This window comes from Verticillium nonalfalfae, assembly GCF_003724135.2.
Source record: "Verticillium nonalfalfae strain VnAa140/NRRL 66861 chromosome Unknown scaffold_230, whole genome shotgun sequence".
In the NCBI taxonomy this organism is placed as follows: Eukaryota; Fungi; Ascomycota; class Sordariomycetes; order Glomerellales; family Plectosphaerellaceae; genus Verticillium; species Verticillium nonalfalfae.
Window position 1 is genome coordinate 1 of NW_021167455.1, and position 24496 is coordinate 24496.

Genomic DNA, 24496 nt, shown 5'->3' on the forward strand with positions numbered 1-24496 from the left:
CCCCTGGTGCCTGGCGTGGCCACCATTGATCGGCCCCCTAGGCCATATTGGTAGAGCCCCGGCAACCGCAGCAAACGGACACAGAGTAGGAGTGAGTGAGAGGGCGAGCAAGGATTGCGAAGTAAATGACTTGGACGACCCTCTCGGGCAGGCATGTTTGGCATCGGTCCGGACTGTGCGCCTGTTTAGGAGTTCAGCCGCCTGCTCGCATTGTTTCGCGCGCCTGTCGCGGGCATGTTTCGATGTGGCAGCGCCTCGCTGTCCTCGGTCTATTCCTTGACGTCGAGGGCGTTGGGAAGGCGTCGATCTCCAGCTCGCACGATCCGCCGGCGCTCCGGTAAACCCCATCCGTCCGTTGATCAATGCCAAGCCACCGGCTGTGAGCGTTATGGATATTGTCCAGAGCGGATAGCCTTGGAGGCGGCGGATGAGCTAATAGGAGCATCGAAGCCATCAGCTGATTTGGCTTGCGGGTGATCGCCGTCACTACGCAGAACTGGTTTGATCTGCAGAACAGGCACTGTCGCAAGACTACGAGACAGGGCAGCAAGCGCGTCGTCACGGCTTGCCTCGTTTGTTTCGAGTCGGTTGACGGTGACTGTGGTGTTGGTCATCAAGGGATCGTGCGGCAATAGCCCGAGTTACATCCCATATTGGCAACAGAGACAGAGAATGCAGCCCCTCGTCCGTCCCCCGACCAAAAAAATATATATCGGGTACCTACATGTTGAGTACGACGGTGATGGGAAGCCAACCGCCCCTCCCCACCGTCCATGGCTGGTCAGATCCAGCAGGCCATGTCGGAAAATTTCGCAAAAAATGTGACAGGTCGCTGACTATTGTGGTCGCTGGCATTCGTCGTCGCCTGTTCGACCAGTGCAAGCCCCTCTTGGGTTCTTGGGTGTGCTGTTAAACTTCCGCCGGAGATATTACTATTGCACTTCGATCGTCCCAAAGAAGACTGTACGATTCATTGACTCCCCTTGCGCCTGCCCAGTATGGCTTCGCTTCGTATGCGCAGTCGAGATAGCGCACTCAAATCGTCTCATGAGGGTCCCTACAGCGCAAGGGGGCCAGCCGTGCCTCTCTCGTGGCTACAGGCCCCGGACCGGAACGTTCGCCGGGCGGTGGTGGGTGGTATTGTGATGGGGTCGGCTCGCGTGGGAAAAAGGGATGAGAAAGTCCCGTGGGCTCCGTAAGCGTTGCATCGCGCAGTGGAAAAATTCCCGACCCTTACAGCCTGCGTAGTGGTTGCTTGGTGCCGAGCCATTAACAAGCCCTCGGTACTGGTGCGTCTGACTGGCCATTTGCAAGGTCCTCGTGTCCCCTCTCCCCGCCTCTGTCAATTCCCCTTTGGACGTCGTTGCATCGGTAGCGTCACCGGGGCGTCCCGAATGATTCCACAAGCGCGGGAGCCAAAGCTCCTCCCGTGCCTCGTGGCAGGTGGATGCGGGTGATCCGAAAATTTGCGGTTGACGGCGCCAGGAAAGCCAAGTCGGATTGCCCTGACAAAAGGGGACAATTGCCGACAGCGGTACCAGAAACCCCTCTCTGCCCCTAGCTCAGTGCCCAGTGCCCAGTGCCCAGTGCCCAGTGCTCAGTTGCTCGGTGCAGCAACGGGAAGCACAGCATACAGCACAGCACAGTATGCGGGCCGACAGTCCAGCGGCCGGCCCTCGCCTCGAAGCGTGCTAGTTGAGGTGACTAAGTCAGCAACGGCTGAGGATTAAAGTGGAAATCGTTCGGCGCCGGTAGGGTCTGGAGCGATGGGTAGCAACTCGGGTTCCGAGAGGGCCCAGACTCTCGGCCCTGAGGCGAAGTCGAAGAATGTCTCTGCCTCAGCCGCAGTTGCGGCGGAGATGCTAAACGCGTGTGGGACGGAGATGTGCACCCTCTATCATTCTCCACGCGTACTCTCTTCCATTCCGGCCGCCGACGATGGTTCGGGCCCGGCACATCGTCCGCATCGTCCCCGCGTACGCCAGTGCGCATCAGTGGAGTGCGCGAAGCCTAGGCCGTGTCACATAGCCAATACTGCGCCATCGCGCGAACCTCTTCATCGTGAAAACCCTAAGAGATCGGGTTCCCGGTGCTTCGGTGCAGCCTTCGGTTTATAAGCTAAACATACCCACGCCTTTTTTAGCTGCATGCCTCCCCTTTTCTTCCACATGGAGGCTGCGAGGCTACGCTTAGCCATCGAATTGCGAGACACCGATAACTTCACAATACCCATGATCGGGCCAGATCGAGTAAGTTGTGCGTGGTGACTTGCAGCTGTCAACCTCGCCTAGAGGATCTGAATCTCAGGTTGGTCAGCCCGGGACAAGCCGACAACGTGGTTTGCAGATGGCGGGAGATTTTCCCCCCCCTGCTAGGAGTCAGGGACCTCCGGGACCGAAGGTGTGTGAACAGTGAGTGTGTTTCGAAGTCGCGCTTGATTTCACTGCCTACTCGACGGCTACCTCGTTGACGGCCATGACTTCGTCGTCCATATCCTGGAGTACCTCGTGCATCTCCTCCTCTGTCGCCTCCAGCCCCTCGGAGCTCATGAGTTTGTTATCCTTGTCCTCGGCTAGTAGTCTCGTCAGTACATCTCCGGCTTGCCTGCCGGCAGGAAAGGGAGGTCATGAACTCACTCCTCGCTTCGACTAGCAGGTTCTCCTGGACTTCACAGTTGGTCAAAACTGAGCCATCGCCGATCACACATCTCTTGCCGAGAATGCACTTGGTGAGCTTGCAATTCTTGCCAACCACGACGCCATCCATAAGCAGACATTGTGAGAGCTTTGCGCCTTCGCTGATTTGACAGCCGGCGCCCACGACCGACTCTTTGATGGAGACTTTTTCCTCGACCGTAACATTGTCGCCAACAAGACTATCCTGGCGAGTAATGGTGGTTCTCGACTTGACGCCTTCGGGATAGGCAACCTTCTTGGCATGTGCAAAGGGCGATACCTCTTGCCCAAGCGTCTCCTCTAGAGAAGGGATCTTTGCAAGCTGCAGTGACACGTTGAGAAGCAACTGTGCTGTGTCGACCCGGCGCACGAGTGGCGCGGCTTCTGTTGAAGGATGAATGTAAGCAAGAACGGGAGGCACAATAAGGCTCTTCTCATCAGCCGCAGTCTCTCCAGACTTGATACTTCCTGCGTTAGAGGCTCTTCTGGTCCTCGAAGACATAGCAGGCGTAGGCTCGTCTGTTTCCTGGTGATCTGGTGATGGCGTCCGTTCTTCCACCGAATCAGCAGCATCCTTTGTGTCCTCCTCTCTCAATATCTCCTCCAGGCCAAGTTTTTCTCCAAGGCCGGCCTGCCAACCAGCCTTGGCCCACCAGCCGATGACGTCCTCGCCGATATTTTCAAAGCGCTCGTTCTCTTTGATAAAGTCGAGTATCCATTTCGGAAATATATAGAGATGAGCATCGCGGTGAGTTGTGAGCATGCGGATCCGAGGATGCCGACGAAGCAGTCCGTGCCGAATCGGCAGGCCGCTTTTCTCTTCCGTGAGATCCTTCAGAGAGTCCTTCGGCATCGAGTACACAAGGTTGGACAAGTGTGGCAAGAGCGAGCCTTTTTGCTGGCATGTTGCGGGGAAGGGCAGAGGGGTGGAAGCGATGAAGTCCGTCTCCTCCTTCTTCACCGCGAGAGCCGTTTTGGTTTCATACCACACGCCCAGGCCGCCACTGAAGCGGCTGCTTCCTGCTAGGCTTGGAGAACCCAGCACCTCTGCAAGGCTGGCTGCTTTGACCATCCAAGCCTGCACAAGTTTCTCACCAGCAAGCTCGCAAACGAGATCACATGGCAGAACTACAAAGTCGGACTTGACGATCTCCCGAACAGAAGCAAGGCGCAAAATTTCCGCTGTGCCAGTCGTCTGTTCAAGATCGCTCGGCGCCAGAATATCTGGCCTGGGGAGAGGCAGCGCCGTCAGGTGGGGGTTCGTATTCAAGGCCTGCTCGATTGGCCCCTTGGCAGAAGCTGGGCAGACAAGCGTGATATCTGTGATATTGTCAGCGTGAGATTGGATTCATACAGCAGTGGCCAATACCCGTGATGCCTGTTCGATAGCAGAAGTCGAGAGCATACCAGACCATGGGTCGGTTTGCAATAGGGAGGAGGGCCTTGGGGCTTTCATCAGGGTTAGAAGTAAAAGTCGGGAAAGACGAGCCAGGACCGCAGAGGATCAGAGCTTGCAGCCCTGGTGAGGGTACCGAGACTGCATGGGGCATCGTGAACGTTGAACGATGACAGTTTGATATGAGAGGATTGTTCGACAGTCGCAAGGTTGATGATCTAAACGATGATGCCGTTACCTGCGCATAGACTGGTTTCTTGGACTTTATTCGAAAAAGAGAAAGAATTTAGTTTGGGGTGACTTGGGATTTGGGAAGCGCTCTGCCTGGTCTGAAGCTTTTCTGTGATCATTGCCATGAAGCGGCAACGATTCTGGAAGGAGTCATCAGAAAGTGGACCCTGCCACCCCAACCTTGCCCTTGCAGCCCCCAAATTCATATCACGTGCATGAGGTGTGTTATGTCAGCGCATCCTAATGTAACTGTTTCGACTTGCCGACCAATGGCAACAACAGACCTCGGGATCTTGGCCTGGGCACCTGTGCTCACGTCGGCCCGCGCTTGTGATGAGGAGCGACCAGCCACCCGCGTTCGCGACTGAAAACAAGCAGGCAGCCCCCCTTCCCTCCGGAACCTATGTCACTGTCTCACGACGACACAAACAAGCTCCCCCACGTTTCGACACTTCCTCGTTGCCTGTCGATTTGAACTCTCGACCATCCATACACCAACGATCGACCCTTCTTTCTTCCAATCGAAGGCCCTGCGCCGTCCTGCCATGACAGCCTCGGCCTAAATGTCGCCGCCATACGATAACTCGTCGCGAAGGAGGGGCGTGTGGAGTCATTGGGTGCCCCTCGCTGTTACGGTCACTGTCGCGACAGTCGGGGTAGCTACTTGGGTGTGGAGCCAGCGAAAAGATGATAATCAGGTATCAGAGCAAGACGATCATGCCGGTCTGGACTACGATAATGCCGATTACGGCGACAACCCGGCGTACGGCTCCTCGACGAGAGGATCCAAACCCTCGACTGGAGATTTGAGGGGCCAGACCCAAGGCACCACCCATCCTCTCCCGGATGCCACCGACGAGACGTGGGGAGCGCGCATGTCCGGTGCCTTGCGCCGTACGCCGAGCCCTCAACAGTTCTTTGAGCATGCTGGCAAGACAGTAACAGCGGGCGTTGCAGCCGCCGGCGCTGCTGCCGGACGTGCTCTTGCTGCCATACGCGAGGAAGATAAGGGCGCCTATGCTGACCATGAGACATGGTCTGAGGAAGCCAATGCCCGGAAGGACCGCCCATCCGACTCCCAGCCTCGGGCGCCGGCAAAGCGGCGCAAGACTGTCGTCATTGTTGTCTCCGCGGACACGAGCCTGAACGACATGGACGAAGACGGATTCTTGGAGCACGCAGTAGGTTCAAACTCACAGCAAGGGTAACGAACTGTCTCGTCGACTAACACTCTGGTAGTCGATCTTGTCACATATTCCACGTTACACGGACTTCTCCAAGTTCAAGGTGTTTGTGTTAATTTACGCTCCTGGCCTTAAGGATACACCAGCGGAGTCAACGAGCAACCTTCCGCCGCCATCACTGAGCTCTTCATTCTCCAATATTGAGCACCAGCAAGCTCAGACGCCGGTCGGCGAGTCTTCGAAGAGTCCGGTCCTTGATGCATCCGCCAGTCCGGCGTTTGGTGCCATTCATTCCCAGGCGCTTAGTATTGTCGAGAAAGATTCTATGGTTCTACCTTTCAGTTCGCCGAACGGCTATGCCCACATTCTGCGTCATCTGCAACCCGAAGTTGTGTACCTCCAAGAGTCACTGGCGGGTGACAACGGCAGCATCGTCACAACCATGCAGGCGTGGCTCCGCCATGAGATTGTGCTCGTCGTGGGCGCCGAAAGTGGCGACGGTGGACTCGCTGACAGTGAGTCGGAGGCAGAGAAGGCAGACGAGAAGTGGTGGCAGCGGCCCGAGAGGGTCGGTCGTGGCAGGGGAGTAGTCGTCGTGGACGGCATGCGCGTTGGAGATGACTGGGCCCGCCGCGTACAAGGCAAGGAATAGGTTGCCGCTGCAGCCTTGGCAAGCTGGATTGGAGGTTATTTACGTCATTAATGGGAAACGATTGTTACAATCATGTTCGTGGCTGAGGTGGGACTGTAGAGGGTATGGAGACGTCAAATACTCGCTCGATAATGCCCCCCAAATGATCGATCGGGCTGATGGCACCAACAATGTTGAATGGACATTATGTACCTATGCGACATGATGGTCATTCAATCTTGAGACCTGGACCCGTTGAAACGACTCAAGCTTATCACGTGATGACCCGACGATCCTCACCTGCGGGCTCCCGTGGGCTTGCTTCTCACGATGACATAAGCCGCGACGCTTCGCTCTAACCGCTTCTGTCTGCGGCTCATCGCGCGCAGATTTCCCCATAGGCACGTCTGACTACAACCATCCCTCACGGTATCGCCAAATACCCGACCACTACCCCCACCCTCATCAACATCCATCGATCGCGTCGCAGTTCCATCATCCCGACGATCAATTTCGCATTGATCGCACGACTCGATTAACTGCTTATTCTTACCGGCCCGCCTCACGCCCAAGTTGCGACCCGATTGTCCCTGTCGCCTCGCGACGTCATAACCAATAGGCCACAGCGCTTGACATCCCCGGCCCCATATCAGTCGTCCATCATCAACCGAGGTACGACGACGCACACCTGCAAATGTTGAGGTAGTGATCGATATCGGCGCCATACAAGAGGGAAGCTTCAGTTTTCTGGAAAAGTCTCAAAGGTTGCAACTTGAGGCCTTGCCTCGTGATCAGGCAGTATGGCGCCTGTCGTGACGGCGATCCACCCGCCAACGTTGCCGGTCACAGCCAAAGTCAAGAGGCCAGTACCTCCAGGAATCCAGACGAACGGAATCAACATGGCGCCGAAATCATCACCATCACCATCTATATCTACAAAGAAACCGCCCAACTCCACTGGCGCTAATGCCGCGGCGGCGCGCCCTACGAACAGAACGCGACGAGAGCCATCTGCACAGCTCACTGGCCGTGTCTCGAGAAACAGCGCCGGAGTGCGCTCAGCTTCCATGGCCATTGAAATGGCCTCGCTTCGATCTGTCCAGCCGCCTCCATATAGTACGTTGTGAAGCATTCTGCCCATCCCCCCGATCGCGCCCAGACCAGTCGTATGTTAACGCGTCCAACTTGCAGTCGTTACCGACAAGTATATTCTCAGCAAATATGCCGGGAACCCGCCGTCTTTAATCCTCCACCTTCATCCTATGCACTTCCGCTTCGACCAGCAAGACGGCACATTCTCCTACAAGTCGCCAATGCGAATCTTCCTCGAGCACCTTCGGACGAGAACTATCCCACATGATCTACTTCAAGATCTTACTCAAGAAGGAGTCGCGTTCTACGAAGGTCGTCTGATTGTACAAGTCCACGACCACAAGACAGCAGCGCAGACAAGGGATGTTCAGCGCCCAGCGTCAAAAGCCAATGCTATTATTCCTCACTCAATACATAATCACAACCCTTATATCACGCCCTCGCCGTATGCGCCCTATCCCAAAGATGACCTGGGCACAGCATCCGACCGGGCTGCGGAGCGAGAGCATGACTCGAAGGAGAAGACGACAGAAGATCGGGACAAAGAGAGCATGCCTGCCCCAAGCCTACCCGGTGAGGGTCACAAGAGCAAGTTGCCAGCGCAACCTAGGATATTTACAGTTGTTCTACATCCGACGCCGCAGAGTCTTCAGGCGGATCTGATGATAAAAACCACCACCCCACAGATGGCGACTGATATTCGCGGCAGCATAGATGGTGTTCCACCAACGCCGATGTCGCTTGTACCGCCTACTCCTACTGGTTCGAGTATGCCGCCACCTGCCAAGAAGCTAAAGAAAGAGCGCATGGAACTGGATGCCAGCAACATTCTTGACGCGGAAGCGCAGATTCTTCTCGCGACGAATCCTGTACTCAACCTTGAACCGACCAAGGACGCCAGAGGAACCATTCGCCTGCTGGAGAGCCTGGCCCACCCCAAACACAGCAACCCACCACCAGAGCCCAAAACGCGAAAGAGGACCGTTGCAGAGATGGCCGCAGACGTCGCTTTCGCGGCCGATAAGGAACGTTTCATGCTGACGCTTGACGACAGGCTTTCCGCAGATAGCGGAGGCGTGCAATCGGGTGGGACTGGAGCTGACGGCGAGAACGAGGCCGTGACATCTGCTTTTGAGCCTAACTTCGCACGGTTCAAAGTTATTGCAGACATCAAGCGCGAGCACGCCGAGAAGAAAGAGCAGGAGAAGATTAAGGCTGCGGAGAACGAGAAGAAACTTGCGCTGCAAAGGCAGCAGCAGCAGCAACAGGCGCAGCAGGAGCAGCAGGCTGCTCTCCTAGCTGCACAGCGTCAACAGGCCGAGGAAGAAAAGGCTCGGCGCGAGCAGGCAGCCGCAGAGAAGCGCGCTCGCCAGCAGGAGGCTCAGAGACAAGCAGCTCTCGCGCAACGCAGCCAGACCGCAGCCAGCGCGAGCCAACAACATGCACAGCTGGCGAATGGAGGAATGCCAAACAGTGTTGCTGTGCAAAACGGGGGAGTCCCCAACGGTATACCTACGCAGGCCCAGGCTAGATTCGCTCAAGTCGGCCAACCGCAAGTATCCTCGCCGGTGGTTCGCCAAGGTACTCCTCACAGCATGTCTTCGCCTATGCCAGGCGCAGTGTCTATGCAGCAGACCAACTCGAGTATGGCGGCAAGCCCGCCGCGCCCTCCATCTGTGGCTCAGGGCCACCCTGGAAACATGGGTGGAGTGCCAATGACGAACAGCATGTCTCGAGCGAGCCAACAGAGCCATCCGAACGGAACACCTCGAATGCCTCATGGCACGCCCAACATGCAGGGCACGCCAGTGCCTCAGCGCGCCATGGCTGCGACCCCACGCATGACCCAGGCGAGCCCGCCGCCCAACATGATGGCCTCCAATTCGCAGATGGGTATGATGATGGGAACGCCCAATATGCAACAGATGCACCAGGACCCTAGCATGGCTGCCGCTCAGATCGCGCAACGCCAACGGGCCCTGCAGCAGGCTCAATCTATCCCTCACGGCATGCAAAGCGGAATGCAGAACGGCATGATGAACGGGAACTTCAATAATGGCCAGCAGATGACGCAGCAGCAAATGCAAATGGAAATGCAACGGCGAGCGATACTGGCCCAACAGCAGCAGCAGCAATTGCCACAACACCAGCGCGGCAACATGGTCAACCAGCAGATGGCGCAGCGTTATGCGCAGCAGCTGAGCAATATGCAGCAAGGTAATCACATGGCAGGCGCGCAAATGTCACCACAGCTCCAGGCCCAGATGCAGGCACAGATCCAGGCTCAGCAGCAGCAGCAGCAGATGGCCGGCAATCACATGCAGCGACCCATGATGAACGCCCAAAATGCCATGAATGGACAGGGAATGAACATGCAAGCCATCATGATGCAGCAGCAACAGCAGCAGCAGCAGCAGGCACAGCAGCAACAAGCCCAGCAGCAGCAGCAGCAGCAAAACAACCTCAACCACTTTACATCGCAGATTCGGATGCAAAGTCAAATGCTATACAACAAGGGGATTCAGGACCTGGCGAACAAGTGGGGCGGCATCGCAGAAAACATCCCGGCCGAGCAACTGGAACAGTTCAAGAAGCACTGCCTCATGCAAGCTAAGAATAACGTTCAAGGCATGCTTCATCAACGGAGAGCGCTACAGCAACATCAGCAGCAGCAGCAACAGGCAGCCATGATGCAGCAGCAGCAGCAGCAGCAGCAGATGCAAGGAATGGGTGGCATGATGGGTCAAGGCCACCACATGTAGGACTTGTGCAGTGGCGTTGGCGACGAGGGGTGTGACGATGGATACGAGCCGATATTCTCAAGGGTGAGAGGAGTTCATGGGATTGAGGTAATGGCGGCGGCGGATGAACAGGCTCACGCGGTATTGCATCACTTATATACCCCTCGCAAGGCTTGTATGGTTAGGCGTTTTGCGGATCGGGAAGGGATTTCGGTTGGTTGTACTCAGTTGACGCACTCGCGCCTTTTTTTGAGCGAGCGAAAGTGATTTCGGGATTTGTATCATAACTGGGCAGGCCATTCGGGCCAATTACTACAAGCTTTCAATTACCTCAAGTCTTTATCTTGATGGCCCCGCGAGTTGTGCTAGTACAGTCGAAAGTGGTGATTTCTTCGTTGGACTTGTGGGTTAGTCATCCCGGTAGCACCCATCACGTGCGCTCAGGAGATGTTGCGAGGCGCCCAATGATGTAATCTGCGGTGGCCCAGGCGCTGATCATCTCAGTCCTAGCTGCCTGGATGATCAAATAGCTCTCTGGGCGCTATAACGACCTGCAAGTGACCTGGCCTGCTCCCTCGGCCTTGAGAACGACTCACACGACCCTTCAACGCTGTGTTTTTACGTCTGGCGCAAGCTTCATACATCGCTACTCTTTGTCGCCTGCCCAGTCGATTTCCCACGCTTCCCGATCCCAGATCTCTTTTTCTTTTAGGCCTCACGCGACACGCGCCCTCGACCAGTCGACACGATGCATTTCTCACTTCCACCGCGGACAGACACTGCCCTGCTGCTGTCGCTGTTGCTCGCGCCTCTCTCCGTGTCAGCCATGCTGCGGTGCGATCACATCCGCGTAGGCGATGCAGACTTTAATTTGTCAAAGCTCAAGGGTCCGCACTCAGTCGTCACGTCCACCTGGCACCCCCCCTCGCACGCCAACACGTCGTACACGCTGGACATTTGCGCGCCGTTGAAGAGGAAAGGTGACGTGAAAAAGGGCGACGAGTGTCCCAACGGGACCAGAGGTGCGTGACCCAGCTCTTGCCCTCTGCACCACCGTTATTCTGGCATGGCCTTGCCATCTTACACGTTTACTGACGGGGTGGTCTCCTTTCTTGCAGTCTGCGCCATCGAGCGATACATCCGGGACGAGGACGCGAAGCACGACGATATCGAGCGCGTCATACCGATCGCGGGCGAGCTCAAGGACTGGGGCGGCGGGAACCTGGACGCCAAGACGGAGAGGCTCAAGGGGTCCGATTCGCACGCCGACGCCGACAAGGAGGGCCTCCGACTGATTCTGCAGGGCGGGCGCTACCCTTTGCACGACAAGAAGGCGCGCGCGCAGGAGGCCATTATCGAGTTCATCTGCGACCGCGAGAAGACGGGTCTGGAGGGAGAGACGACGCCGGAGGACCTCTACGACACGACGGCGAAGCTGAGGGCGCGGGAGGAGAAGAGCGGAGACGACAAGAAGGAGGGCGATGGCAAGAAGGAGGGCGATGACAAGAAGGAGGGCGATGACAAGAAAGGCGACGACAAGAAGGAGGGTGAAGGCAACGACCAAGACGGCAGCGAGAAGCAGATTCTGAAGCCCGATGCGGCCCTGATCTGGGAAAGCTATGGTCCGTCTGACAAGGGAGATGTCGATGTGCTGCGCTTGACCTGGAGGACTCAATGGGCGTGCGAGGATGCGTTCAAGAACCCTCCCAAGGGCGGCAACGGGAACCAGGACGGCGGCGAGACTCCTGGCGCTGGCTGGGGGTTCTTCACCTGGTTTGTCTTAATGTGCGCCCCCCCCCACCCCTCAAGTATTCCTTCTTCTGAAGACAGACGGATGTGCTGACAAGCGGCGAACAGCCTGTTCCTCGGCATCGCGGCATACCTCATCTTTGGCTCATGGCTCAACTACAACCGCTATGGCGCTAGGGGGTGGGATTTGCTCCCCCACGGCGACACGATCCGCGACGTGCCCTATCTGCTGAAGGACTGGGCGCGCAGCGTGCTCAACACAGTGCAGGGCAGCGGCACGCGTGGCGGCTACAGTGCGCTGTAAGCGCGAGAAGAAAGCGGTGCACGAGGAGGAGCACGCCGGATGATGTGTGGTTGAGTCGAGGCTTGGCAGCTGCGTTTGAGGGGGGCGGAGAGGGACATATGGGAGCGCATACACTTTTGGTGCGGATTCCGTCGTTGAAGAGCAGCATGTGCAGCGACGAGCCGCTCGTTGAGCAAGACTTGCTTTGTATGTATTTGTAGGACGTCCGGCGCTCTATACAAGTAAGCATTGGTTTTTTTTTCTCCCTTGGCATTGATTGCCCTGTTGAAGATTGGACAAACTGCCTCTCGGAAATTTGACCGCGTGTTTAAAGTGTACGATGCAAGTTTTCATCTGTTCTGAAGCAGCGAAAAATACACATAGGTACATCAACGTCTATTATTTTGTAGCGCCGGATACCAACGAAGGGGAATCATCAAACAGCGCTCTGCCTCTATCTGCATCACCATCTATATAACATTCATTCGCGTAAGCAGGAGGTCTATTCTCCCGACTCCAGCTTCTCACCGTCCTCTCATGCCACGGTCGCGACGATGGCCTCCTCGAGCACGTCCAGGCCCTGCTGGATCTCCGAGTCGGTGATGGTCAGGGGCGGCACGAAGCGAAGGGTGTTGGTGCCGGCCGTGATGACGAGGAGGCCGCGCTCGCGGGCCGCCTTGACGATGGGCGTGGGGTCCTGCGACAGCTGGAGGCCGAGAATGAGGCCCTTGCCGCGGACCTCGGTGATGAGGGCCGGCCAGCGGGCCTGCCAGGCGTCGAAGCGCTTGCGGAAGAGGTCGCCCTTGGCGACGACGCTCGTTTGCAGGGCCGGGTCGGCGAGGCGCGACACGATGTGGTGGGAGAGACGCGACGCCAGGGGGTTGCCGCCAAAGGTGGTGCCGTGATCGCCGACCTTGATCTTGTCGGCGACGTGGGCGTTGACGAGGGTGGCACCGATGGGGAAGCCGTTGCCGAGGGCCTTGGCCGTCGTGAGGATGTCCGGGTGGGCCTCCTTTGGGAGGTGCGCGTGGGCCCAGAAGGTGCCGGTGCGCCCGAGGCCGCACTGGATCTCGTCGTAGATGAGGACGGCACCGACGGTGCGGCAGCGCTTGGCGAGAGCCGTCAGGAAGGCATCGGTGGCGACGGTGACACCGCCTTCGCCCTGGATGGGCTCGACAATGACGCCGCAGGTCTTGTCAGTGACGAGAGCATCAATGGCATCAATGTCGTTGAGGGTGCCGACACGGAACCCAGGCAGCATCGGCGCAAAAGGCTGCTGGTACTTGGGGTTGTGCGTGGCGGACAAGCTGCCCATGGTGCGGCCGTGGAAGGCGTTGTGGAAGGAGACGATGTCAGTCTTGTTGCCGGAGGGGTCGATCTGCTTGCCAGTCTTGCGCGCAAACTTGATGGCCGCTTCGTTCGCCTCGGAGCCCGAGTTGCAGATGAAGACGGCATTCGCATCGTGCATGGCCCCGGCAGCGCGCGTCTTCTCCACGAGGAGCTTGGACAGGGCACCGGTCCAAGGGTTGTAGTAGAGGTTGGAAGCATGAACGAGAGTGGCGGCCTGGTCGGCGGCGAGCTTGGTGATCTCGGGATCACAGTGGCCTAGGGCATTGACGGCAATACCAGCGGTGAAGTCGAGGTATTTTCGGTTCTCGATGTCCCAGATCCAGGACCCCTCGCCCTTGACAAAGACAGGAGGCGGACGAGCGTAGGTGGCAACCATGTAGGGGGCATGCTCGGCCACGAGGGCGGCGCTGGGAGAATCATCGGTCGGGTCAGGGTTCGTGACGGCAGCTTTGTGTGACTGTAGTGAAGAGGGGCAAAGGTGGTCAGTCAAACATCAGAACGGGTGGTGCTTGGTGCTTGGAGGGGTCTCTGTACGGACAGTGGTGGAGAGACCACGGCGAGCGAGACGGGCGCCAACAGCCACACAGGGCTGTGCCTTGGTCAATTGAACTCGGAAGGGTATTCGGAGAGCCATTGTGACGTGTATAAGTCCGAAGAGAAAACGAAGTGGCCCTGGAAAACGGAAGAACGAGGTTGAGGGAGTTATGGAGGGACAGTCACTTGTCACACTCGATGAAGCTCGACAACCACCGACTACAAAATCTGGGCGATATCGCTGGATGACTCGAACGAACGTTGGGCGTTATCGATAGCATCCCGCAATTGATAGGCGATAACAGACATTCGCACTCCGAGCTTCGGCTGGAGCCTCTCTCCGCTTAGCTAAGGAGGGTGCGCGAAGGAAGGTACTTACCTTCGGGTCCCTAGGTACCCCATGTAACTAAGGCGGTACCTAGGTACCTAGGTAGGAGCCATCTGCGAGACTCAGCATTCTCCTCCTTCACTTCACCTTCTCAGACATTCTCCATGCAATGCTCTGCAGCATCATCAGCATCATCAGCTGTCGCACTGCAAGATGAGGCACCATCACGGCAAAACATATGCCAACGCATCACGGTCTCGATCATGCATCACCTGAGAGACATGAGGTCCTCTGGCCCCCCCCTGGCCCCCCTGGCCCCCCTGGCCCCCTTGTCACCTGAGGTCAAGAGACGAAAGCAAGCGGCCACTAAAATACCAATTCGAGCCGGCTCACGTGGACCAGCTTCTCCAGCCACAAATCCAGAATACCTGATAGGCTGCGATACCCTGGGGGTTCGGCATCCGGACATGGGAAAGTGGCTGGGGCCTGGGAGATGTCGCTCCTCTCCTCCGCACTTTCACATGCCAGTGGTCCATGATGACAACGACGACGACGACCTCAGACCCTCCGTCGCCTGGTGTCTCGTCTATTGTTCGCTCATTAGCATGTTTCCGGGCTACTGACACATGTGTCACTTCTCTTCACCTTCCTCCTTCGGACTCCGATTTCTCTGACTGCCCCCACGGCAATTCAACTGCCTCTTCTTCATTCAAACCCGCATCAGCAAATGCCAGTCTGCCCCTCGTCCAATCCCCCCAGGACGCAAATACACCACCACATGCTACCATAGAGAACGAGTCAGGCCCTGCAGCTTGGGAACGTTTCGCACGCTGGCCACCACGCTGTCATGTGAACGTGACGCAAAGTAGGCTTCCGTGCGACGTGCTCCAACACGACACCATTTCTTTGTTTTCTTCTGTTGATGATCATCTTCCCTTGACGCCATTCCACATTCCGCATCAGCATCAGCATCAGCGTCGTCCTCTGCATCAAATTTGCACCTTCAAGCTTCCATCATGCTGGACCACGTCCTCGGCAGGCCATCCGTCAAGTCACGGCGCCTCCAGGTCCTGACTGTCCTAGCATTCTGGTCGGCTTACATGTATCGGTGAGACCTGGCCTTCCGTTCTTGACTCGCTACTCTGACGCCCTTGAGGGTCGGGCCGGTCACCTCACGCGCGCCGACACACATGCTGACCATCTGCCCAGAGGCCACAAACATGGCCCGGCCTTTGTTCGTTTTCTCTCCAGGTTTTGGAGCAAACGCCTCACGGCATGGCAGACGGTCGTCCTGACCATGATTTATCTCTACGCCGCCCGCAACTTCAGCACTCTTTTTGGCCTGGCCAGCCCCGAGCCAATGTCGAACATGTACGAGAAGGCCTACTTCCGCGCCACCTGGGTTCTGACTGCCCTCGACGCCGGGTTTTGGACCGCCATGAGGATACGCTCCAAGTGGCTTCGTGATATCGCCAGCGTTGTCTTCTCTCTCTTTTACATGGTCGCCGCCGAGAGAGCCGACGAGAAGGTGCGCAAGGTTCGGGGCATGTTGACCGTCGAGCACCTTCGTGTCTCGTGGAACAAAGGCACAACACCCTACATCAGCTTCTTCCAAGGCCTCATGCGACCGCGTCTTACGCGATGGCCGCCGCGTGCCGTCCGCATCCCGCGACCCGCCGGCAGCGACTATACCGATCCCGTGTCTGCTTGGCTGTATTATGATGGTCCCCTGGCTGACCTCGAGCGACACAACAAGATCATCCTCGATATCCCTGGTGGTGGCTTTGTCGCCATGGATCCACGATGCAACGATGACAAACTCTTTGCTTGGGCCGTCAAAACAGGTCTTCCGGTTCTCAGTCTCGACTACAAAAAGGCACCCGAATTTCCCTACCCGTATGCGCTCAACGAGTGCTTCGATGTCTACACAACCATCATCAAGAGCCGCGGCCGCTGCATTGGCATGTCCGGCAAGGACATACCCACCTTGGTCCTCACGGGCGACAGTGCCGGAGGGAACCTGGCCACAGCCACCACCCTCATGATCATCGAGCGCACGTCGCCACCGATGAACCGGTACTTCAACCAGGGTGACCTGCCTCTGCCTGACGGCCTGGTTCTGTTCTACCCGGGTCTTGATATGAATATTGGCAATTGGATGTCTGACGAGCAGATGTCTCTGATGAAAGATCGACGCATGCGGGGCACCAATAAGTCCATTATTCGCCGCAAGAGCATGCAGTACAATGATCTCGTCGGAACCCCTCATCAGTCTGATGACGAAGACGAAACAACGCCGCCGAAGCATCCGTCTCTCAATCTCAGGGCTGTCAAGAGCCCGGAAGGCGACACCGCAAAACAACCTCTCCAGAGTCCACAGCCGGAATATTCACATAGCGGGCCTCGGAACCTGACCAGCCCTGGCGCCTCGTCGACGGCTGCTGCTGCTGCTACCGCAGCCGCATCCTCTTCTTCTCCCGCATCCGAAGCACTCAGCCGAAAGAAGAGCACGTCCCACCATGCCGAACCACTTCGTACCCGCCTCGCCATGTCATCTATGATCTCGTACTTCAATGACCGTGTCCTCACGCCTGAGATGATGCGTGCCATGATCATCCTTTACATCGGCCCCCACAACCGCCCAGATTTCAGCCAGGACTACTTGCTCTCGCCTGTGCTCGCGCCCGATGCTCTGCTCGCCAAGTTTCCCAAGGTTCACTTCCTCACTGGCGAACGCGACCCGCTTGTCGACGACACCGTCATCTTTGCGGCGCGCCTGAGACAGGTGAAAGAGGCAATGTGGGAGCAGCAGCGGGCACACGAGGCAAACAGGGACGAGTCGAGGAAGGGCACGCGCAGAGACAGCTTCAACGAAAAGGACGTCGCCGAGGTGGCTCTTCTGCCGGGTGTCTCGCACGGGTTCTTGCAGTTCCCGACCGTCTATCCTCCGGCATGGGGGCTGATCGACCGGTCCGCCGAGTGGATCAGCGACATTTTTGCTCAAGCAGATGGCGGGCGGCGAAGGAGGACGCGCGAGCAGAAGCTTGGCAGGCGACAGGTGGACGACTTGTCGGCCAAGGCCAATGGGTCGGGCAAACACCACTCGCGGACCCTCACGGAATCGAGCGCAGACGAAGACCGGCCGCTGGAGATCGCCATGACAAGGGCGGGGCGTGGCAGGGAGCGGACCCGGGGCGCGGGAAGGGGCAAGGGTAAGGAGGTGGCGTATGAAGATGCACGGGACGCGGAGGCGGGCGTAGAGCCCATCGACGAGGAGCGCGACGGAGAGACCAATGGAAGAGTGGGGCAACGACAGGCCGTGAGGCCGCGGAACGGGACGACGGGAAAGAGCTTGAATAAGCTCAAAAGCTCGGACGACCTGCTCGGTCGTAGGATGCAGGGCCTCGCTGGAGGACTCACGGGCTTGGGAGAGGAAGACTAGACACATGATAGACGTAGCAATGCACCACCAGCACAGTTCGGTTCTCGACACAAATACAGGGGCGCCAGCACGTGGGCATGCCCACGTATGGTTCACTTTCATGTAGATCCCGATTCTACTGCTCTGTGGGCTGGTTTTTGGCTCGGCAGTTGGGTTGTTGGCGGCAGCGCTACAAAGACGTCAAAAATGCTTTGACTATCATCGAGGGCAGTGCCTAAGCTACTGCCAGTCGTCCCGACACTGGACAACCCCCAAACTCTATTGCTATACATCTCTCGGGTCCGGCCCCTCGGACTATCCCGTCGCAAATGCCGCCCGACTGCCGGGTGACCGTTCGCCCCCAGCTTCTGTCAAAACGGGAGGCCCGGAAATGAGGGGAACAGTTGCCAGGTGGGAACAACCAGGATTAGCATCAACGGCGACGCTCCCGACTGGGCTGATGACCTGTTTGCAGAAATAATGGATCTGATAAAACGCAAAAGCAGGTTTTTGTGACGTGAGCGACATTGATGGAGCCTCGGAGTGGCAGCGCTTTCTCTCGTCCTTCGAGTCATAATACTTGCTGTAGGGGTTGAACGCGACACGACTGACGAGGCCGTTATCATGGAACAGGCTGACGTTCCAAGAACCTCTATTTGGATTAAAGTACCGGTGCCCCTTACACGAGCTTTGACGGCGAGTAAGCTTAGTTTTAGGTAAAAAGTCAAGCGGCTAATGGTGTTCACAGCCCCGAGCTAGGTCGAGTCGTGAAGCTACAATTATGGGCCACGGTAGGGATCTCTAACCTATCAACCTGCTTGCCATCCGGCTGGTAGGCTCGGGCCACCCAGATGGGAAACCCCGGCAGATGGTGATCTGCAACTTCTCACGCGCAACACAAGAGAACCGAATGGGAGACCGGCGCAGCTTGCTCAGACGCGCCATATGGTTCATTTGAGGCGAAGCAGAGCCCCCCGCTTTGTCATCGGGATTGAACTCTAACAGCTTGAGTTGAGTCGGTCACTGCCAAGGCGCGGCACTGCTTCATGCGATATATTGCGAGCATGACTCGACCACGTTACCAGTGCATGGATGTAGCAAACTCTCACAAAGTGTTGTGATCAGGGGTCTCATCAATCAACATGCTGAGTTTATCGAGCGAGAGAGTCATGGTTAGAGCTGCTGCTAAAAGCCGGTCAAGATATCTATACGTTCAGGGAACTGCATCCTTCTTGTCCCCCTCGTCTGCTCACACTCCTTTGTCAACCACAGCCGCTCCTTCGAATACCCTTAGTCACTCTCTACATATTCAAAAATGCAAATCTCACGTTCTCTCAAGACGATGCTGGTGTCCGGCGTGACAGTCAGCTCGCTGATTGTGCCCTGCTCCGTCAAAGTCAAGAACGGCACGGCTCCGATAAACAGCATCGCCAGTTCTGTGATCAGTCCTGCCAGCTCTGCGGTCAGTTCTGTGATCAGTCCTGCGATCAGTCCTGCCAGCTCTGCGATCAGTTCTGCCCCTGCCCCAACCAATGGCCCAGGGAGCAGCGTGCCCGTCGGTTCGGCCATCCGCAGCTGTACCGTTCCCGGCACCTTTGCCCTTACCTTCGACGATGGCCCTTTCAACTTTACGGATCACGTCCTCGACCTCTTGAAGGCGGCTGGTGTCAAGGTCAGTCACTGTCCTGCTCCGTCGAGCCGAGTGCCCCTAAAAACACGGCTAACACCAAAGGCAGGCCACATTCTTCGTCAACGGCCAGAACTGGGGAGACATCAACGACTACAAGCCGACAGTCGAGCGTATCCTGGCGGAGGGTCACCAGCTCGGTTCCCACACCAACAGGCACCCCGATCTCACGACCCAGTCCGACGCGGAAATCATTGAGGACATGACCACGTTGGAAAACACCCTGGTCAGCCTCGTTGGAAGGTTCCCGACTTACATGCGGCCCCCGTTCTTCGCTTACAACGACGATACGCTGTCGATTCTCGGTGCCCTCGGCTATCATGTCATCGACGCTGACCTTGACACGAACGACTGGCGCTACAACAACCTGGGCAACGAGACGGCCGTCGGCATCTTCCAGCAGGGGCTTGCTGCCGGCGGTACCATCGCTCTGGCCCACGATGTACGTTCTACACTTCCCTGCGTCACACCTGCGCCTTTGCCTCGAGACCGTCGCCAACCCCAAGTACTCTGAACAACCGCAACTGACAGATTCCCAGGTCCACCAGAACACCGCCGAGGTGCTCGTGCCCGAGTTCCTCCGCGTCCTCGCCACGACGAACCTCACCGCCGTCCCCGTCGGCCAGTGTCTCGGCGACCCGGAAGAGAACTGGTACTCCACCACGCGCACGGCAACCCCGACCGCCACCGGCGTCCCCACTCCCATTGTCATCACGAGCACCGTCACGCCCACCGGCGTCATCGGACCCGACGGTGCTTGCGGCGGCGATCAGGGATTCGTCTGCCTGGCCGGCACCTGCTGCAGCCAGTTCAACTTCTGCGGCACGAGCAGGGACCATTGTGGCACCGGGTGCCAGAATGCCTTTGGCGTCTGCGCTTAGGAGGGCCTATAGTTCTTGTGCGCTCCTGGCGTCTTTTTTTCGGCCAGGGGATGCGTGTTGCGAAGCTTGTTAATATCCCTCTTATAGACTTTTAAAGTTTCCCCATGTATTACCACCCTGGACACGTGGCTAGACCTGTTGTTCCTTGTAGACCGATATACCTAAGTATTCTAAGACTAGACTTCAAGGGCACACTGCCTGGTTCACTGTGGCAGTACATTGTAAGTGATCTCCGTGGATCGCCAGTGTGGAACGTGATATCATAAGCCTATCGAAAAGTGCTTCACTCGAGAACCCAGCGAATATAACCAGCGAATATACATCAGTATATGAACCAGGCAACCACTTGCAGACGACGTCGCACGGAGGCAAACGATGTCGTGTTCTTGGAAAGATATTCTCAAAACTCGCGGCAAGGTGACGGCGGCAGCGCACCCACGAAATGCAGACTCTGTGGTCTTCCCGGCCTCCGTAGTTACACAGAACAAGGGCCTCGTGCTGCTGCTCGCCACGTCACACTGCATTTGGTGTACTCACTCGCTCAAACCACTGTCAGCCTCCCCCGCCACTCGCCGACTACTTGTTCCACCTCGGCGCGGAGCACAGCCTTTCTCGCCTCGTCGCACCAGCTCCCCTCGACCGCACCCATGGCGACGCCGGCCCACTCATCAACGCTCAGATCGAACGCGTCATGCACGGCGCAGTAGTTCTCCAAAATGTACCCTCCAAAGTAGGCCGGATCGTCGCTGTTGATGCTGAACCTGACGCCGGCGTCGAGGAACTTGCGGATGGGCAGGTCGGCGAGCCGCGCCGCGCCGCGCAGCACCACGTTGGACACGGGACACAGCGTCAGCATCGTCTTGTCGCGGGCGAGCTGCGCGAGCAGCGGTCGTCCTCGGCGGCGCGGCGGCCGTGGTCGATGCGAAGCACGCCGAGGCCGGCGAGGGCCGACGACACAAAGGAGGGGGGCCCTTCCTCGCCGGCGTGGGCCGTGAGGTTCTGGATGCCCGCTGCCTTGGCCGCGTCGTAGACAGAGCTGAAGAGGGCGGGCGGGTACGGCGCCTCTGAGCTCGACATGCCGAAGCCGATCAGGGTGCCGTCGTCAAAGTGGCCTGCGGTGACGATTTCGTCGAGCATGCTGTGGGCAGACGGGACCGGCAGGTGGCGGAGGAGACAAGGAACAAAGGCCACGGACAGCTGGGGGAAGTCCACCGCGGCACGGCGGCGAGCCGTCGACAGGCCCTCGATGACCGTCACGTACGAGACACCTCGCGAGGTGTGCGCCTGGGGATCGAAGAAGACCTCGGCATGCCGGACCGATTGGGCGTGGGCCTTGGCGAGGTAGGCGTAAGCCAGGTCGGCAAAGTCGTCGGCTGTCAGCAAGACGGTGAAACCAGTGTAGTAGTACTGTAGAAAGTCGTCGAGTGACTCGAATTCACGGTAGCGAGCGCGGAGTGCCGACGGACTTGCAAAGGCGGCATCAGTGTCCGAAGGCAGGGTGACGCCGTTCTTCTGAGCCAGTTGAAAGAGAAGCTCGGGCGAGAGTGTACCCTCGATGTGGACGTGATGTTCACATTTCGGTAGAGCTTGGAGAAAGCCGTGAAATTGATCTGTACACACGATGACACTTTTCCGGCCGGAGGGAGGAAGAGGCGTACGTCGATGTATTCACTTGGCTCTGAGTATGGATGTTTTGTGATGCACAGGCGAAGCAAGTAACTCCTTGTCGTTGAGCAGCTATTTCAATCGGGTTGTAGGACCAGTGAGTGACTCGGATCCGTATCGTGCAGCCTTTCGTCAACACTACGATAAGAATCTTGGGCGCATCATTCTCAACGACCACGAGGCATCTATGTAAGGTGGAGCACCACCATCGCCCTCAGGCTTTCAGTGATGATCTCTGATCAGTGAAGACTCAATTGATCCATAGCGAAGCTCCTAATCATGTACAGAACCCTCGTCCACGCGGCACGATACGCCAACCGTGATAGACGAAGCAATATTCCCAGAATGTCACTGAAGAGTACAGACCCTGGAAGTGGAGCGCTTGCGAGATGTTCCTCATTGAACGTTGGTATTGACCAGCTCTACCTGTGAACTGGCCTAGAATGGCACATCATTCGAGAGCTCCAGCCTTGCTCATGCCCCCCCCCCCCCCCCCCCTCAATACCCCATTGTCAGTGGAGATACCAGCTGCGCTTGCGGCATTAATGTCCACTGACAAGGACACCATAAGCAAGAAGGCCGACAGGGAACGGGGGCACCTGACAAAGCTTGTGAGGGGGAGGGGGAAGGGGAGCCACGCGGACGGGCTCGGGCTGACGATGCGGTCGGAGAAAGGCCGAATAGAGCAAAACAGGGCGAGATATAGGAAAAAGGAGGAACGAATTACTGTCCCGCCCGTCGCTCGACAGATGGCGACTTGACCAGGAGATGGTCCCAGATCTTGGGACGGTTCGAGTCTGGGGTGTCAAACGTCGGAGTTCATCGGGGAGACGGTCGCAGAGAGGCTTGGTCGTACGCTTGGCTCGCTCGTCTAGTTGATCCACAGACTGGCGATCTGCATGGCGATTCTTCGACGCAGAGCCAGGGATGACGGAGAGGAGCGACCATGAGAGCACTACGACGTGGGCACCGAAATGGGGATTCCGACTGCTTACAGCCAGCGTTGCAGGCTTGAATCACCGTGGAATTACCTTTCGGAATACCCCGTCGCGTATCGCACATGTTCGTCCGCTACTCACGTGCCATGACCGAAAAGTGAGCCCTGCGCAGGCTCTGTGCAAAAGACTGGAAGTACACAGGAGACAAGCCCCCAGATGGCTGGACTTTCACGTTGTAAGGATCCCCCCTGTCAGGGGCCATGGGTTTACAAAACGTCAACCATGCTAAGAAGGGTTGATCAGCGATCAGGGCCAGGAATCCCAATGTGTAGGACCCGCCCCCAAGTCCTTGTGGGGACGGGTCGGCGAGCCAGGCAGACAAGACAGTATGCGCGAGACAAGCTGGCAGATGAGCGTCGGGGCATGTCCCGAGACGGGTTGATGGATCGTGGAGGTCCGAGGCCTGCTTGCCGGTCGTGTTATTGTAACACGATCCGTCGCAACCACCGATCGAGCTTCTTTCGCCTTGACCGCCTGTCGGTCACAGTCCAGCAGCCCTCCCTCCCTCGTCAGGCAGTTGAACATGCCGGCGAGCAATGCCAAAAGCTTGACGATGGGATTGGCTGTCGATGCTTCCCACCCCCAGCATCCTCGACGGCCGGGCGGGAACCGGAAGGGGATTTTATGCCTGGTATGCATGGTGTGCGTTCGTGCGTGCGGCCCTCATGCCGCCGTCCACTTAACCTTGGTGACAGCCGCCCGCGTCAATCTGGCCGGCCGGGGCTGGTGCCAGTGCCTATGCCTGTGCCCCGTTGCCTTGTTGTGCCGCGCCTGTGCCCGCTTGTGTCTGCGTCCGTAGACTCGGTCGAGGGTCGAGGTACGTTCGAAGGTGTACAGTATGGTGCATTCCCGCTTTTCCTTAGACCAAAGAGAAGAAAAGTGACATGGTATGAGGCAGAGCGAACGGGGGGAGGAAAGAGAAGATCACGGAGTGGAGCTCAAAGGCACGCAAGACGTGTACCTGTGCACAACAGGCTGAGGGCAGTGAAGATGGTGGACGCCAGCGGCACCGGTCCGGGAAACCCCATCCTTTGCCATCACCTCTTATGACTAGAGTGGTATAACACATGCCGTCGTTTCTCGCCTGGCCGACAGTGACCAGGGCCTGGCCTGGGACAGGCACGTACCCGTCCGCTATACTGGCCGTTTCATTGGTAGCGGCCCGTCATCATCGTGCTGCGCCTCCTGACAAAGGACCTCCAGTGTCCCAGATCCTTGCAGGGGCCAAGATTCAAAAACCCCTGGTCTCCAAGAGGGGGGCCCTCCTTTCCCTTCTCAGGAGTATGGCGGGGGTGAGGACGCACGGTCCAAACTTGCCAGGGGAGGGCATTTGTCGGCAAGACTTGCAAATCGGAACACCTCCCAACCAACCACGAGATGAGGTGTCTGGATCCAACTTCGACTGAACCGACTGGTTCGCACATGACGGACGGCAGGCGCATGGGAGTTTGCGACGTGGCGCATAATCTGGGGGAGATAACAAGCTCCATGTGGTCGTGATCGACTTTGCGCTGGGCCACCACTGACTTCACAGTGCTTTTTGATCGACAAATGTTGCCGCTTTGCTTATCCGCCCACAAGGCGAGGTTTTCCGCCTCTGGTCGACTGTGCGCCACGAGAGCGTTGGCGGCACGGGCGCGGTTCATGAAG

The 24496-nt window shown here is 57.6% G+C and overlaps 8 protein-coding genes across 8 annotated transcripts; 5 read left to right on the plus strand and 3 right to left on the minus strand.

Moving 5' to 3' along the window:
* Positions 1-2447: 2447 nt before the first annotated feature.
* On the minus strand, positions 2448-4225 carry D7B24_004194 (uncharacterized protein; the record flags this gene model as incomplete). The annotated part of the gene is made up of 3 exons (XM_028638367.1): positions 2448-2572; positions 2637-3995; positions 4045-4225. 3 exons carry the CDS (start codon positions 4223-4225, stop codon positions 2448-2450), a joined length of 1665 nt encoding a protein of 554 aa, XP_028490354.1.
* Positions 4226-4865: 640 nt separating this feature from the next.
* D7B24_004195 (uncharacterized protein) lies at positions 4866-6138 on the plus strand (the record flags this gene model as incomplete). Its single annotated transcript, XM_028638368.1, has 2 exons — positions 4866-5483; positions 5542-6138. The coding sequence occupies 2 exons, from the start codon at positions 4866-4868 to the stop codon at positions 6136-6138; spliced, it is 1215 nt and encodes a 404-aa protein (XP_028490355.1).
* Positions 6139-7016: 878 nt separating this feature from the next.
* Positions 7017-9971, plus strand: SPT20 (Transcription factor spt20; the record flags this gene model as incomplete). Its single annotated transcript, XM_028638369.1, has 2 exons — positions 7017-7233; positions 7309-9971. The coding sequence occupies 2 exons, from the start codon at positions 7017-7019 to the stop codon at positions 9969-9971; spliced, it is 2880 nt and encodes a 959-aa protein (XP_028490356.1).
* An 805-nt stretch (positions 9972-10776) lies between these two features.
* D7B24_004197 (uncharacterized protein) lies at positions 10777-12003 on the plus strand (the record flags this gene model as incomplete). The annotated part of the gene is made up of 3 exons (XM_028638370.1): positions 10777-10972; positions 11069-11723; positions 11808-12003. The coding sequence occupies 3 exons, from the start codon at positions 10777-10779 to the stop codon at positions 12001-12003; spliced, it is 1047 nt and encodes a 348-aa protein (XP_028490357.1).
* Positions 12004-12517: 514 nt separating this feature from the next.
* On the minus strand, positions 12518-13966 carry ARG8 (acetylornithine aminotransferase; the record flags this gene model as incomplete). Its single annotated transcript, XM_028638371.1, has 2 exons — positions 12518-13789; positions 13871-13966. 2 exons carry the CDS (start codon positions 13964-13966, stop codon positions 12518-12520), a joined length of 1368 nt encoding a protein of 455 aa, XP_028490358.1.
* A 1244-nt stretch (positions 13967-15210) lies between these two features.
* D7B24_004199 (uncharacterized protein) lies at positions 15211-17636 on the plus strand (the record flags this gene model as incomplete). Its single annotated transcript, XM_028638372.1, has 2 exons — positions 15211-15302; positions 15404-17636. 2 exons carry the CDS (start codon positions 15211-15213, stop codon positions 17634-17636), a joined length of 2325 nt encoding a protein of 774 aa, XP_028490359.1.
* A 1294-nt stretch (positions 17637-18930) lies between these two features.
* Positions 18931-20183, plus strand: D7B24_004200 (uncharacterized protein; the record flags this gene model as incomplete). The annotated part of the gene is made up of 3 exons (XM_028638373.1): positions 18931-19287; positions 19352-19744; positions 19842-20183. The coding sequence occupies 3 exons, from the start codon at positions 18931-18933 to the stop codon at positions 20181-20183; spliced, it is 1092 nt and encodes a 363-aa protein (XP_028490360.1).
* Positions 20184-20724: 541 nt separating this feature from the next.
* AAH1 (adenine deaminase) lies at positions 20725-22248 on the minus strand (the record flags this gene model as incomplete). Its single annotated transcript, XM_028638374.1, has 3 exons — positions 20725-21057; positions 21114-21793; positions 22167-22248. 3 exons carry the CDS (start codon positions 22246-22248, stop codon positions 20725-20727), a joined length of 1095 nt encoding a protein of 364 aa, XP_028490361.1.
* Between the last annotated feature and the right edge of the window lie 2248 nt (positions 22249-24496).